General features: G+C 38.1%; 2 protein-coding genes across 4 annotated transcripts; one reads left to right on the top strand and one right to left on the bottom strand.

The window, feature by feature from the left end:
- Positions 1 to 892: 892 nt before the first annotated feature.
- On the bottom strand, positions 893 to 10,470 carry hgsnat (heparan-alpha-glucosaminide N-acetyltransferase). Of its 3 annotated transcripts, none has more exons than XM_036000282.1 (18): positions 10,193 to 10,470; positions 9,184 to 9,272; positions 8,930 to 9,066; positions 8,693 to 8,811; positions 8,504 to 8,573; positions 8,152 to 8,221; positions 7,597 to 7,700; positions 7,165 to 7,241; positions 7,006 to 7,036; positions 6,307 to 6,467; positions 6,011 to 6,126; positions 5,255 to 5,376; positions 4,452 to 4,578; positions 4,151 to 4,237; positions 3,960 to 4,037; positions 3,698 to 3,768; positions 2,767 to 2,879; positions 893 to 2,002 (listed from the first exon to the last, which is right to left on the bottom strand). In XM_036000282.1, exons 1-18 carry the CDS (start codon positions 10,359 to 10,361, stop codon positions 1,821 to 1,823), a joined length of 1,923 nt encoding a protein of 640 aa, XP_035856175.1. In that variant the 5' UTR covers positions 10,362 to 10,470; the 3' UTR covers positions 893 to 1,820. The 3 variants fall into 3 exon arrangements, with proteins under 3 accessions (XP_035856175.1, XP_031141591.1, XP_031141592.1); XM_031285731.2 differs by having other exon boundaries at positions 9,184 to 9,299; positions 10,193 to 10,469; XM_031285732.2 differs by lacking the exon at positions 10,193 to 10,470 and adding an exon at positions 9,645 to 10,124 and having other exon boundaries at positions 9,184 to 9,299.
- A 1,353-nt stretch (positions 10,471 to 11,823) lies between these two features.
- LOC116040483 (dynactin subunit 6-like) lies at positions 11,824 to 14,949 on the top strand. Its single transcript, XM_031285871.2, has 7 exons — positions 11,824 to 11,975; positions 12,176 to 12,240; positions 12,852 to 12,957; positions 13,115 to 13,200; positions 13,320 to 13,367; positions 13,536 to 13,678; positions 14,616 to 14,949. The coding sequence occupies exons 1-7, from the start codon at positions 11,947 to 11,949 to the stop codon at positions 14,706 to 14,708; spliced, it is 570 nt and encodes a 189-aa protein (XP_031141731.1). The 5' UTR covers positions 11,824 to 11,946; the 3' UTR covers positions 14,709 to 14,949.
- The last annotated feature ends 841 nt before the right edge of the window (positions 14,950 to 15,790 follow it).

The following is a 15,790-nucleotide window of genomic DNA, read 5'->3' as shown; positions in this document are numbered from 1 at the left end:
GAAAGTTACAAAGCCGCGCGAGAACGCAAAAACTCTCACAATAGACATGAATAACAATCGACCAATGTTATCGCGAGACGAAGAGGCACTATCACAACTTGCTTTTTTTCACAAGGCACCCACACTGTAACTCGATTCCCACGCTTTATTGAGCAATAAAGCAAACTGACGTACACCTCTCTACGTTGAAGAGCTGGTAACAGAGCTTGAATACACGTTTTCCATGAACAGTAACATCGGAAAAATATTCTTATATAAAGTCTTTTTATGGTCTTTATATAACTATTATTCTTCTTAGAAAATCAATAAAATGTTCCCCTGCTTTAAAGGCCTGATCAGAAATAAGTTATTAGAACAATTACAATAAAACTCACCCTCAAACAGCAATAATATTTTAAAAATATGTTTTATTACATTAACATATTTTCAAATGGTGAATATAAAAAATAAATGTATAAAAGTTTGGCAAAATTAATTTCATAAATTTAAACAGTACTAGATAAACAAGTGTTCCAAAATCTTACAGCTTTCGGATGTTCTACAGATTTAACATGATTTAGCAAAATGTGTTAATAAAAGTAATATTTATTACAACTGCCAATCGTAGAAGGGAGCACATGTATACAGCAGTGTGGGAGTAATGACAACACAGTCTGATGATGAGATAAGACGTCATCAAATATGTATTTATAAATCTCATAATTAAACTACTGTACATGGGCAACAATCCAATTGCTTTCTATAAACTCGTGAAACATTTAACAAAATGGAGGGAAAAAAATGCCGACTCACAAAGAGCAAACTTTTGGCAAGAGAAAGGAAACTAATTCTAATGTAAGAAGGGGTATGTGTAACAAAATAAAAAAGTTCAGTTCTGTGACTTCTGTTTTTAAAGATAAAGTCATACACATGCATGCTTCTGCACTGACCAAAATGCAAATCAGGCAACCTCCAATGGGTCATCCGACATGCCCTCCTTCACTGCCCAACCAGCACTTGATGATGACATGCTGCATCATATGACACATCACTGGACTCGCTGAGCAAGGGATCAGAGGATTGCAAATGAAAAACAGAGAACTGAGTAAGGAATGATATATTGCAGATGTTTAACGGTCATATTTGAAAACAACAAAATAGTGTTTCCTCCTTGTTGAAATATCACCTTCATCTTACAGTGTGCAGTGGAAATTGCAAAAGACCAAAGTACATTCTTTGTAGCCTTTTCGCTTGATGGTTACATCATTTAATGTCTTCCTTTGCTCTTGGATAGCCAATCTCAAAAAGAACCACTTCAGTTTTCAAAGTAATGCAACAGTACTTATACAAGGCTGCTGGCAGCAGGGATTCTCTCAAGGGGAAGTTAACAAGGGCTTGTTAAACCTCTACTTCAACACCCTGCTGCTGTAGTCTGTGGTACAAGATGAGGAATGAAAACCAGCTTCTATACAGTGTCAAAAAACAGATTAACAATGTCAGTGTTCATAGTTCTCAAATTCTCAAACTATTCTTGGACAAGTAGTTCCTGAGTCAGTTAAGATATTTGGCATAGGTGAGCTGCTTCAGATCTTTGAGAAAAGTGTATGGTCCTATAAAGTAGTGACTGAAAATGAAAAAGAAAAAAACGAAAAGATGTGCCGTTTAAAAGAAGAAACCAACATATGTTCAGAGACAGAGAACCACCATGGTTTTGACAAAATAAATCAGTCTCCTGTTTCCCGCTTTCCAAATGTTTTCAGATTTTAACTCTAGCAATTCTGATGTAAACAATGTCCTTTGGTATTGTTGTCTGAATGTCCCATCATTCAGGGGTTCCACTTCTAAATTTTCCAGAACATTTTCTTTCTGTAGAGCATGTAGGAGATGAAGACCCAACAGGAAGTAGCCACAAGATTCTGGGTGAGGTGCTCGGTGTGGGATTGGCTGTTGGCCATTCGCCAACGAAAGGGGAAGTACTCCTCAAACACTTCATGGCCCACGTACACCAGGATGGAGTTCATACCTGGAATCACAAAAGTAAGAGTGAAGAGTGAATTTAAAAGGGGTAAATTTGGTAGATCTAAGTTCTCTGTTACCTTACAGACAGAAATTAGACACATCAGCGATTGTGTAGACTTAATAAATCATACAAACTAATATTAAACTACATCTCCACAAACACTAGACTTCTATATAAAATTGTCTACTGATCCTGAGTGCAGTGTTTTCCCTAGCTTTGTGGAAGACTTAGGTGCGCATATGGCATAGGTGGCGGGGGGTTTAGGCAACATTCCTCAAGAAAATGTGACGTTTTGAATACAAAAATGCAATTTCCCCATACATTTTGTCTCTTTGTGGGTTTTTGTCTCTTTGTAGTTATGTAGTGTATCTTTTTAATCATTTTTGTTTTCTTTCGGGTTGTTTTGGGTCTCTGTGGTCAGTTGGCGTCTTTTTGTAGTCGGTTTGTGTCCCTTTTTTGTGGTAGTTCTGCGTCTTTTTTTAAAATTTATTATTATTATTTTAGAGCGTTATCATCACCATGTGTGTCTAAAACGTTGGAAAAGCTAGAGCAGATAATAAATGAATAACACAAAAAAATTTAAAGACAAAACTTAAAGAAGTCCACTGGGAACCAACTACAATCCATACATCTGTGGAAAGTCTTTTAGTTACATTCGTTCATTCGGCTTAGGTGCTGCCTAAAACGGTTCAGGTGCTGCACCTAAACCTGATAACGGCAGGGAAAACCCTGAGAGTGTAAAGCTGACAATACAGTGCAATGCTCACCAGGGTAGTAGAAAGGTGCTCCAGACCACCACTTCTTCACATCCACTGTGTAGTAGACTAGCACTAGCAGCACATATGCAAAACAGGCCAGTGTTGTCACATAGGACAGAGACCTAGAAATGAACAGACACATACAGCATTGTTGAAGGCAGTCTACTGGAAATATGTATCAAAGATATCCCTGTAGTTGTGGGGAGATTTCAATTGTTTGCAGACTTTATTATTGCTCTTGTCTAACTTTCATACAAGACACAATGCCTCCACAAAATCCCTGCAATAATTTGCACTGGCTTGTGCTGAAGGTTAACAACTTCTGACTGTGCCAATGCTCCCAAGCACTGGCATGGATGGGTGACCACTTTGGCCTAAAGTTCAGAATTAAAGCTAGTCACACTCTTGGACTCCATTTTCTGATGAATATGCGTGTGTTTGATATTTAGGGTGGGGGAGGTAGCTGGCTAGGAATGAAACAAAAATGTGGAAACCCGGAAACCCGGTTTTTGAATTTTGTGAATTACACACACAAGTGTGAGGTTGGAGAGGGATCTCACTCACATAGCGGGGACTACAACATTTATTATCCACCAAGCTGGAAAATTGTCACTGGCCCACCAAAACATAAATGATCGTAAGCACAAAAAAAACATACCATACAGCAGAACAAGTAATAGTATCAGAACTACAATAAAGTCCTACAGCACTAAAGTACTAAGAAATGCATTAAAAAAAAAGACCTATGAACCACAGATAGAGTGATAGGATAGAGATAAGCTGGTACACAACTATAATAAAAGCTGGGGATGTCTCTATAATGATGTCTCTCTATAATTTGTTTCACTGCTTACCCTTGCAGCAACTTCCTCAAACATTCAGTCGGCAGACTAAATTGCTGACCAAAACTTTCACAAAGTGCATTTAAAAGCAATTTTACCATAGGTTCTTGTTAACAGGAATGAAGCCCTGGTCTGTAGAACACTTGGTCAGAGCTGCTGATATGACTCCCTGTATGTTACAAGGGAAAAGCAAAATGAAATAAATGTGTAGCATAGAACTCAAACATTGACACTGAGAACCTATTTAAAAAAGAAAAAAAAAAAAAGACTAATTTAATATACTTGAAAGTACCAATAAACTGATACACGTGAACATGCTATAGAAGCATAAGATGTGATACAACAAGTTATTGTACTTACCAACAAGAGACCCCATATAAGAAATCTTGACATTATGCGTGTGTGGAGATCTCTGTAGTGTAAGATTATTTTTCCTGCCTGGGGGACAATTAAAAGCTATATTAGTATGAATCTTGACATCCGCAAAAAAAATATGAGTAAAAGCAAGAGACAAAAAGGAAGAGAGAACCAGAAAAATATGCATTACATACCTGTAATCCAAGAAAAGCCATGAGGGTAGAGTTGATGCTGCCAAGAACACCTTCTGGATCGTATGGCATACGAGTTGCATAAATCACCTTCATTAACATGGAAACACAAGTGGATTTATGTAAATACAATACAGTTTACCCTTGCATCACCTGTAATTTCAGCATGTTAGCAACTGTGCACGGACCTCTCAAGAGACAAGAGAGAAACCTGATATGTAAGCTCAAGCTTAAAATCCCAAGTCATAAAAAGACTAAATGTGACTACTCTCTGTATGTTTGGGTTGTCTTGCTGGGCACTAACCCGTGACGAGGGAGTCTGGTAGATGTGGCTTTCTCCAAGCAGCCATCGGTCAATGAAACCAGCCGCGCCACCGGTGCAGTTAGCATACAGGCCCATGTCCCCGATCCCACCGGGACCCAGATAGCCTCTGTTCAGAAGAGTCGGGTAAAGTGTATCGAGAGGAAGGTTAAGGTTTCAAAACAAACACAAAACTAAGGATGACATTTTAAGGGATTTTATCAATTGTGATTGATTTAAAAAAAAAAAAAAAAAAAAAAAGTTGTTGCATTATGGCCTTTATTTTTTGACATGACAGCTTAGACATGAAAGGGGAGAGAAAGGCAGAATGACATACAGCAAAGGGCCACATGCGCTACCAGGTGAGCTACCCAGGCGCCCATTGTGATTTAAATCTTAATTCTGCTTTTTTTCCCTAATTGTTAATTATTTTATAATTTCCTTTATGATGCATTGTTAATCCAATTCTCTAAATATAAATAAAGACAGAACATGTTTAGAAATCTTAAACCTGGCTCTGAATAAAAAATGTAGTGATAGATATATATATATATATATATATATATATATATATATATATATATATATATATATATATATATATATATAGACACTAGTGAAGCATCGCCTGATAATCAGACTGAACTGCTGTTGCATTTCAGACATACAAACACATACAAAAGACCAAATACACGAATACTTTTTTTTTTTATAAGTGGACAAAACTTTGTTGCTTGCTGAGCATTTCTATCTTTTTTTTTTTTTTACATGGATACAAAAAGACAAAGATGCCCTGTTTTACTCACGTTGGGCAAGCTGGCACAGGAAGCAGGAAAGTTAGGCATAGCCAGATGATTTCTAAGAAAAGCACACAGAGCCAGGCTGGCCAGTACAGCAAGATGTCAAGGCCAGGGGCCCACAAAGCATCCTGGAGAACATAGACAGACACTCCTCAATCAAACAATGTCTTGTTCTTCTTCTTCAAAATACATCATAGAAAGGTAAACAAGGGAACACATCCAGCACCTCAGAATATATGAATGCTGTGTGTCCACAGTAGATATGGCAATTGTATGTTATGTAACTCTTGCGCCAGTTAAACACTTAACCCTCCTGTTGTCCTCAGGTCAAATTTGACCCGTTTACAAAAACTTTATACAACAGTACTATGACAAAGAAAAGTTGAAAATGTGACAAATGTTGGAAAAAGCTACATAAACGCAGGAAAAAAAAAAAAAATAAATATCGACAAAAACATCGCCACAGGTGACAAAAACTTGTTAAAAAAGTGACAATAAATTGTAAAGAACTGGGAAAAAAACGAAAAAAAACGAGAAAAAATGACAAAAACATAATAATAAAAAAAAAAATAAAAAAAAATAAAAAGTGACAAAAAAGACTGGAATAAAATCGACAAAAACATTGAGAAGAGTGTGGAAAAAGAACAACAAAATGTTGAAATTTCGACCCAGAAAAACACAAAGTTGCATTGTCGATGGGAAGACAACACAAAGGTTAATAGAAAGTTAAAGAATGAGGGTAAAATGGGGCTGTTGGCTGACCGTTGTAAGGATGTCAAGATGACCTCTCGCCACCAACAGATCCAGGCAGGCTACAACTAAGTATGAGCAGGCCAGGCGCTGCAACACACCAGGGATCCGCAGGTTGTCCCAAGAAACTGTGGAGTGGATGAGGATTGAGTGTGAGCAGCACACGTGCAGGGAGAAACACACAAGCAAACAAAGAAAGAAAGGAAGAAATAACTCAAGTTTGGAGCGGTATCAAACAAGATGGGGCATTAATCATCTAAATGGTTTGCGATATTACAATCAACAAATAAGTGTGTTTATATACTCACTTGGTCCCTGGCAGTAGTTTGGGTTGATGATGAAGACACCGATGATGAAGAGCTGCAGGCTCCTCCACACAACTTTCCTCAGCAGAGAGCAGCGGGTGGAGCCCGCGCGGAGCATGGAGTTGATTGACAAGGCGATGGATGTCCCCATTATAAACACGAACCTGGTGAAGCAGGGACACACCATGTGAGAAATTGAGACACTCAAGAGGAGGAAGGTGAAAATGGCATTTGGTTTATTTAGTCGAGTATAATCTTCTCTTTAGAGATAGTTGAAGTTTTAGTGTCGAGCTCTTTTTCGAATCCAGATGCCATAAAGAAAATTCAAACCTGTATTTAACAACATTTTGTTTTGGTAGACAGAATTAGCTAATAATAAAAATACAAAAAAACACTTTGAAATACATGATACCAGCACAAAAGGCAACATGGTCAAACACTACATGGTTAAAGCAATAAGGTAGGTAATGGATCCAATCCATCAACTCCTTTTGAACACCTACAAATTCCACAATGGTACTGATGATTCTGGTGCTCTTTCAGTACATGCATTTAGACTGGAGACATTATTATGACAACAAAAACAACTATATTTACTTAAATGTGTAAATGGAAATTTAAATAACTGTCCAATTCAAGAGTGGGGTCAACTAATCTGCAGTACAAAGATATGGAAGGGAAGGAAATTTAAATTGAGCTTACCAAGGAAAGACCAGATCTGCAACAGTAAGGCCTGTAAGGAGACAAATTGAAAACACAGGCTTTAAAATACAAATACAATACCACGTTACAAAGATCTGTGAATAGTTTGTGACTTGGTTAAAAATAAATTAAATAAAAGTCGAACCAGGTGGGGCTTACCATTCCAGCTTTCGTGTCTAAAGAACCAGTATCGTCCCCCTCCATAGTTCACAAAGATCATAATGACCAAGGCGATACTGACAGGAAATAGAGGAAATGCAGCAGACATTGAAATTATACCAAACAAGACAAGCTAAGAAACATGGATACATTTGTTTCAAATTATGCATCAAAGTTAAAATATCCCAGACACACAGCTAAATGGTTGACTTTCGGAAGAAAACCCCTGTGAAACAAATGCTACATCTTCAAGTCACAGGACCCATGTTAATATTATAAGTAGTGGCTCATTAATGAGTCACAATTCCCGAGTAATCTGCCCAAATGTCACACTGCAGTGAGAATCACATGATACAGTAGAATGACAGATCAGGCCAAGTGGTAAACTCAGTTAAGATCATTCTTTGAGAAAACTGAGCAGCAGGGATCTACCCTCTGAATGTGTCCAGAGATCGCAGCCTCTTGCTGGGGCTGGGGGGGGGAGGGAGGATGTTGTCAGCAACTAGTGACTCTGTCCTGCCAGGGGAGCCCAGTTCCTGAATGATGAAAGTTAGATATCAACAATGTTGGAATCATACACACTTCTGCACACAGTTACAAGTTATGAATAATACAATTCCCTTGAAGATTTGACCATTACACGCTTTTGGAAAACATTTCTAGACACATGCAGCCTGTAATGAACTTTGTGCTACTATTCAATACTTTTTAATTATAAGCTACATTCAAAAAGCGTGTACAACTCTGCACTAAAACCGGTAATTAGTTTGTGTTAACAGCGCCTGAACGATATATCATGAAAAATACTTTTTAGTTATGTCACATTTTTCATAACAAACTTCCAAATAGCTTTTAAAATGTAAAATTAAAATACAAACCTTATTAAATAAAAAAGGTATTTGGTTTGTATTTTAGTTATAGTACCATCTGGCTAAATAAAGTCCTACAGTTTGTAGTTGGAAGAATATCCTCTACACAAACACTCACTGAGTTGATGAGCCTCTCCGTCTCCATGGAGCCGCAAATTCGGAAGAGCATACCCTTCACTACATCAAGCCTAGACAAGAAGCAATCAGCCAGTTTAGGAGGAATTCTATAATACACTTGAGACACAAGAATACAGCAGCAGGGGCTCTCTGTACTTGGCAGTAATCTCAGCAAGATATGTTTATGCCACAGCACTGCGACAAATATCTCAACAAAGTGATTTTAATCTAATGAAATCATAATTTTACACATCACATGTAGATTTGATTTTGTTTGTACATGCACACATGGCTTTGTAGATGTTCTGATTTACTGAGTAACAAGAGAAGAACAAAATAATAAATAACTTTACCCTAATATTATTGTTCCAATGGCGGATACCGAGGCCAGTCCAGCAAAGATAAGAAAAGCTACCAAGATCGCTGTGTGTTGAGAGAGCAGAACACTATTTAACAGGGAGGAATATAGCGTCAAAACACTTGACACATGTCCAAGTCATACATGCTTATGAATGCATTTACAGCATGTGTATGAGACTCACGTATGTAGCTGTTGACAGGGTCTGCATCAGTCACTACGGAGCAGTTGACCACTGCAGAGTCATTCAGATTTTTTACCCACAGAGAGTAGTTCCCGTGCTCCCCAAAGTGGAATGGGACCCTGGTATTAAAAATAACACGCTATATGTGTTCATAGTCACTCTATGGATCTTTCATTTTACATATGTAGATTGCAAATCAACAAGATAGCTAAAACATGTCTGTGTTCTCTAACTTACGTGCAGAGCTCCAGCTGGACAGGGGTGCTGTTGAGCTGTAGTGTAATTCCATGCTGTGTGCTCACAACAAAGTCTACTGAACTGGGCTGACCAGGACTGGGTCCTGCGGGTACCACCCCGAGCTGCTGGTACAAACACTAGCACACAAGGAAACAAGGTTCCAGATCTGAACACGACCCATCATTATCCTCATCTGAAACAAGTCATATAGCTACAGAATCAACTGGAGGAGAATATTTGGTGTGTGAGAGTACCTGAAAGCATCGCTCTGACATCCAGGACACCACCACCTCAGTGGCCAGCTCATTGTTGACTGTCAGAATGGCCTCATCCATCCTCAGGATTATATGATTATGATGAGAGAGGCCAGCTGGAGTAAGACATAGCAGTGCACATTGTGTAGATCAGTCGAAAAAGATTAGCAAATCATTTCCACATGCAGAAAAGATGCTACAGCCTACAATGTAGCTGGCCACACCCAACTGTAAAGCCACTGCTCACTAAAGCGACGTTATGATCAACATTCATACAATCAGAAGCCCTATGTTTGCTACTGCACTGGATAGAACCAAGGCCACACATGCCGAATAATCCGAGCTTTCCTGACTCTATGTTGACCGACATGTTGTAAGTCAGAGAAGTCATACAGTGCAGGCGTTGCTTTGCAATGCCTTTGTAGATGCTACAGCGGCGAATCTTGCCTTCTGTTACTTACCTCAAACCTATGGTTCACTGCTATCGTTATGGACGAGAAAATCCTATTCCATACCAAAGGGGTTAGTTAGCCACAGTGAACAAAAAAATCTAACTGCAAGCTACAGCCAGTCAGTTAAGTTGCTGCCTGGTAGAGAAAAGCATGTGAGAGGGCTGAAGTTCTGGCTGCAGAGCCCCGTGGTCACATGCTGTATTAATCTGTAAACTACCTCCAGAAGGGAAGTTTAAACGACTGGAGCTCATTATTGGCCTGTCAACTGTTTATTGAGTTGGTGCTGTTTTGAGTTTATCGACAGTTAGCCCCGAGCTAATGGCATGACTTAGCTAAACAACATAACGTAGCAAATCTCCAAGTGGTTGGTGAAAGCCACCGTCATTGCTGCAAGGTGATTTAAACACATAAAAGGGAGAACGTGTTGTAAAAGTGTACTGGGCATTAAGTGATTAGCTTAGCTCACCTAGCTATAAAGCACTAGACTGCTATAATTAGTTTCAGCATAGACTGTATATAAACTAGGTTTTCACTGGTCAACAGTCCTGGATACTTACAGGAAGATGTTTCAGCTGTCAGTGGTACTGCGCAAACGGCTACAACCAAAGCAAGGGCAGCAAGGGAAAACACATATTTCTCTCGTTGTGCCATTTCTTTCTGGCTTGCCGGTTTTACCCCTAAAACTGAAGCTGTGTCTTTTGACTTCTTCAGTTTCCTTTTTGCCATAGCAGATGCCACTTCCGACCCTTTCTTGTGTTGGCATTGTAGTGGGAGCGATGAGGGTCAAAGTACATTACGTTAACGTTACCTGTTTGTCGCCCTCAATGGATCACTACCTCAACTTGCTGCTAAATACCTTAACGTTATTGCTACTATGCTACTATAACAGGCTGGTGTGTGATGTTTGATGAACCAAACTGTGCCCATATCATTTTGCAAATGATTGCATTTGCTGTAAATTGACAGTTTATTTTGACTGAGGCACTTATCCTACATAATATCTTGGAAACCTTTGTACACTGTTGCTATGGTAAATTTGGCCCCATTGACCTCTTAAAACTTTATTTTTTAGTCTATGCTAAAACCCATTTTATAGACTTGGTTTATGTGATGTTGTCTCTTTTTATCTATTATTATTATTATTATTATTATTATTATTATTATTATTATTATTATTATTATTACTACTACTACTACTGTGTATGGTACATATTCTTTCAACCCATAAAAGAACTAGCTGGCATATGTGTTTAAAAGTGTCTCTTTCAAAGCACATTGTTATACGCAAGCATAAGACCCTTACCAACTTTACCAAATTTAGTTATTAAGGATTGTACTTTAGTTGACAATAAATGTAATAATAAATATATTAATGATGTTTTGAAATCTAAATTGTTTTTTAATTATAACAGAGGAATGTGTGTACAGGTTCCAAATATAGTTGCATTGTCCATAGAAAAAACACATTTAAATTAATTAAATGGCCCATTTCCCCAAAAGTCAAAGAGACTCACTTTAAAATAAAGATATAAAAAGATATATCTGGTCACTGACTTTCTTAGAAAAAGATTCAAATTTGATGTAAATGTATTTTTTGAGGTGGCTGATGAGACTCTGGAACACATGTTCTTTTTTTTGCCCCGTGTCCAACAGCTTCTGGTCTGAGCTACATAATTGTCTGTCACTTAAGATTGATAATATCCCTACTCTCACCTTGCCACACATCCTCTTTTATATGGATAATATAGATTCATCTGTATCAGATTTAGTCAATAGGATTATTCTTATGGGTAAATATCATATTCATTGCAGTCAGTGGAGATGTTCTAAGCCTTCCTTTGTTTGGTTTATAAATGATTTTAAATTGTTTTTTTCCTCACTGAAAAAGATCAAATCTAAAATTGCAAGAAAAATGTGTAGTGACATATCTAGGAAACTACTGTTTTGATTAATCTCCCCTTGTGTGCCGCTCCAAATGTTAATTTTATTTTCTCTAACCTTTTTGCCTTTGACTTGTGTATTTTTAAGTAACTCCCCCTTTTTGGTTTGTTTTTTGTTGTTTTCTGCCTAGGTAATACCCTTTTGTACATTGACAACATTTGTATATACGCATGTATATTCTCTTTCCCCTACGAGAGTTTTGTATGTTGCTGTTTGTTTTTGGCAATTAAAAAAAAAAAAAAATCATCATGGCCTGTAAGCGTCACAGACATCTGACAACTGACGCATGCGCATACGCTGTGATAACGAGGACTCTAAATCGATAATCGAGTGATTCAACGGCACCTCCTACTGGAGTTCATCTATCACAATGGCAGATAAACAAAATAATCAGAAAAGGTAATATTAATTTTAGTCCAATATTGATGTTTAACCGCTAAGCTAAAAGTTTGTAACAAACAAAATGATGAGTAAATAGCCACCATGAAGTAACCATGTAACGTTACCTAACGTTAGTTTAGACGGCTGACGTTAGCGAATTGGCTAGCTAGCAACGTTAGCTTAACATTGTCAACCTTTTTTCTCTCATGTTTTTTTAGTGTCAAAATAGCCGCTGGAGCCGTAGTTTGTGTTGAAAGTGAAATAAGAGGAGATGTCACTATAGGTAAGCTATCTCGCTTTTGCTTACTTCCAAGTACCGTGAGTCACTGCTGACTTGGCAAAACTTGCATTTCATTAACGTTACCTCAAATAACGTTACCTCAAGAATATTTGCTGTGTGTGAGAGTACCTGAAAGTATCTCTCTGACATCCAGGACACCACCACCTCAGTGTCGAGCTCATTGTTGACTGTCAGAATGGCCTCATCCATCCTCAGGACTATATGTTTATGAGGAGAGAGGCCAGCTGGAGTAAGACATACCAGTACACATTGTGCAGATCAGTCGAAACCCATTTCGAATATTTTCACATTCGCAGGAAAGATGCTACAGCCTACAGCGTGGCTGACTACACCTAACTATGAAGCCACTAAAATTAGAAACCGATAGCACTATGTTTGCTATTGCACTGGTTAGAATCAAGCAAATCATTTCTTTGAATCAAGGGAAATAAAATAATCTCAGCTTTCCTGACTCCATGTTGACCTACGTATTGTAAATCAGAGAAATCATACAATTAAGGCATTGCTTTGCAAATCGGATTAGACTTGAAACTGATTCTACAAGTTTAGGTTAATTTAACCTAACTCACTTTTTAAATAATCTGTTTCCTCAGGCTCCAGGACAGTAGTCCACCCTAAAGCTCGTATCATTGCAGAGGCAGGACCCATCGTGATTGGAGAAGGCAATTTGATCGAGGAGCAAGCTCTGATCATTAATGGGTAATTTAAGATTCAGTGTACCTCAAAGTAGAACATGTAGGCATATATCATTGTTACACATGCACGATTGGTCATCTTTGCATATGGGCTGTCTCTGTTTTGAAATGATCCATGACTCCATCATGATAATTACAAGTGTGTTTGTTCTGCCCTACAGTTACCCTGAAAACATCACACCAGAGTCTGAAGTGGAACCAAAGACAATGACCATTGGCATGAACAATGTATTTGAAGTTGGCTGTGGTATCCTTTTGATTTGCCTGACCAGTCTTATTCAATAAGTCAAATGTTTTCATAATGTAACCATTACATGAATCATAACTGTCAAAAATCAAATTTTTGCCTTAGCTGGCACCCAACAGTATCACAAGCCCTGAAAATCGGGGACAACAACGTGATTGAATCCAAAGGTGGGATGTTTGCGACTTTGGTCGTCTGTCAGTGTGTGTGTGTGTGTGTGTGTGTGTGTGTGTGTGTGTGTGTTCATATGCGAGCAATCCACATCTGCAGAGTAGGATGGAACATTCAGATTAATAAAGTCACTCACCATATCGAATATCCTCTGTTTTGTTGTCTAGCTGACGTCGGTAGGAATGTGATCCTCACCAGTGGCTGTATTATTGGAGCCTTCTGTCAGGTCAACACCTGTGAAGTCATACTTGAGAACACGGTCATCTACGGCTCTGGATGTATGAGGCGGGTTCAGACGGAGAGACCACAGGTGCCACAGCATTCCATTAACATTTTGTGCTTTTAGATGGACCATTTAAATCTAGGTTTTCCTGTTGAGACTGTAAGATAGGCGTTTTATTTAACTCATTGGTAAGCATTTAATAATTCTGGGTAGTTCATTTCTTACAAGTTTCAAAAACATACTCATTATCCTTCTGATGAACATAATACTATATGTGGATATTTACTTTGTGCTGGCAGATTTCAATAGCAGAATTGTCCTGCTAATTTGATACATTTTAGACTGCATGTAATGTTTTTTTAGGCAAATGGTTACTTAAAGCCTAAGGAGTTGAGCAGTAGACCAATACTACTGCCAAAGAGACACAACAACAGATGATCTCAATATGCCTGCCTTAAACTTGTTTGTGACATACTACAAAATGGTAAAACCGTGCTCTGAATGGATACACGTTGGTCATGTTTGTTATCACAGATCTAGCCTGTCTTTGAAGCATTTCTTTCATGTCCGAAAGCTCCTACAGTACATGTACTAAATATTTAAAGTTTTCAAACTTTTCAACCATGCTGTGTGCAAGAGCACACTTTATGTAATACATAGTACATACAAGCATAAATTGAAGCTCAAACATTCAAGGCCCTAAGTTTTTATGGCCCTCTGCTAACTTAATCAGAGTGTTCAATAACATATTCAGATGCAGGTTGCTATGAGATTTTGCACATTGCTGCATCTGCATGCAATGAAGAATAGTGGGACTCTGGGCGCCTTACATTTGACAAACTGTACCTTATTATGTCACAGAATTGTGGTTTCTAATTTCCATTGCATATTTTTTCCATGTTTACTCAACTTGTTCAGGAAAACACTATAAATCATGGGATTTCATCCACCGTGGTTTTAAGTAGTAGGGCAGGATTTTTCACGTCCTCAGCTTATTAATATGTTTGTGTTGTTATCTTTACAGCCCCAGACTCTTCAGCTCGACTTTCTGATGAAGATTTTGCCAAACTACCACCATTTGAAAAAAACTGTTAAAGCTGGCCACAATGCTAGCTAAACTGTAACTTCATACTTTAAAGCTGAATTGTAAACAGCTAGCAAAACTCATATTTAAATAGATATTTCTGGAAGGAAGCATGAATGTATAGAACTATAGAATATGTACCTAGCTTTAGCAGTACTTTTTCTCACTTACTGATAAATATTTTCTACTCTAACCGCAACAGCTGATAAAGATGTCTTTATCTTGCTGTGCCGATGATCCCTTTTCTATAATAAATTAAATAACATAACATGCTGATGGTGTGCTTCATATACTAATTTATGGTCACAGTGGTTACCGGTAACTTTCATCACTGGGTTGTATATAGTGCAGTAAGAACACAGGGATTAGCAGAATGTTTTCAGTGCATATATAGATTTTGAAGGGGAATACCAACACTAAATGAGACATTTTATGTACATACAGCGGGGAAAATAAGTATTGAACGCGTCAACATTTTTCCCAGTAAATATATTTCCGATGGTGCTATTGGAATGAAATTTTCACCAGATGTCAGTAACAAACCAATTAATCCACACATACAAAGAAATCAAAACATGTATGTCCATGACAAAAGTTATGTGTAATAAAGTGGAATGATAATGGGAATAAATATTGAACACATGAAGAAAAAGCATGGGAAGCCAAAAAACAGCTGAAATCTGTCAGTATTTAGGAAGCAATCCTGCCCCCTATTAGTGTAAATTAATATCAGCTGGATTAGTCCTAATTGATGGCCTATAAAAACACTTCTCATTAACAAGGTGTCACTCAAGAAGCATTTCATGATGGGTAAAAGCAAAGCGCTGTCCCAAGACCTTCGCAAGCTTATTGTAGAAAAACATACGGATGGCATCGGTTACAGACGAATATCTAAACTTCTGAAAGTTCCAGTGAGCACTGTTGGGGCCATTATCTGGAAGTGGAAAGAACATAATTTCACCATTAACCGGCCACGACCAGGTGCTCCTCGCAAGATTTCTGACAGAGGAGTCCATAGAATACTAAGAAGAGTTGTCGAAGAACCAAGGACCACTCGCAGAGATCTTTAGAAAGACCTGGACGAAGCAGGTACAGTTGTTTCAAAGAAAACAATT

This window comes from Sander lucioperca, chromosome 4 (assembly GCF_008315115.2).
Source record: "Sander lucioperca isolate FBNREF2018 chromosome 4, SLUC_FBN_1.2, whole genome shotgun sequence".
Classification (NCBI taxonomy): domain Eukaryota; kingdom Metazoa; phylum Chordata; class Actinopteri; order Perciformes; family Percidae; genus Sander; species Sander lucioperca.
Note: the sequence above shows the minus strand (reverse complement) of the source record. Positions and strands in the feature narration are given on the sequence as shown.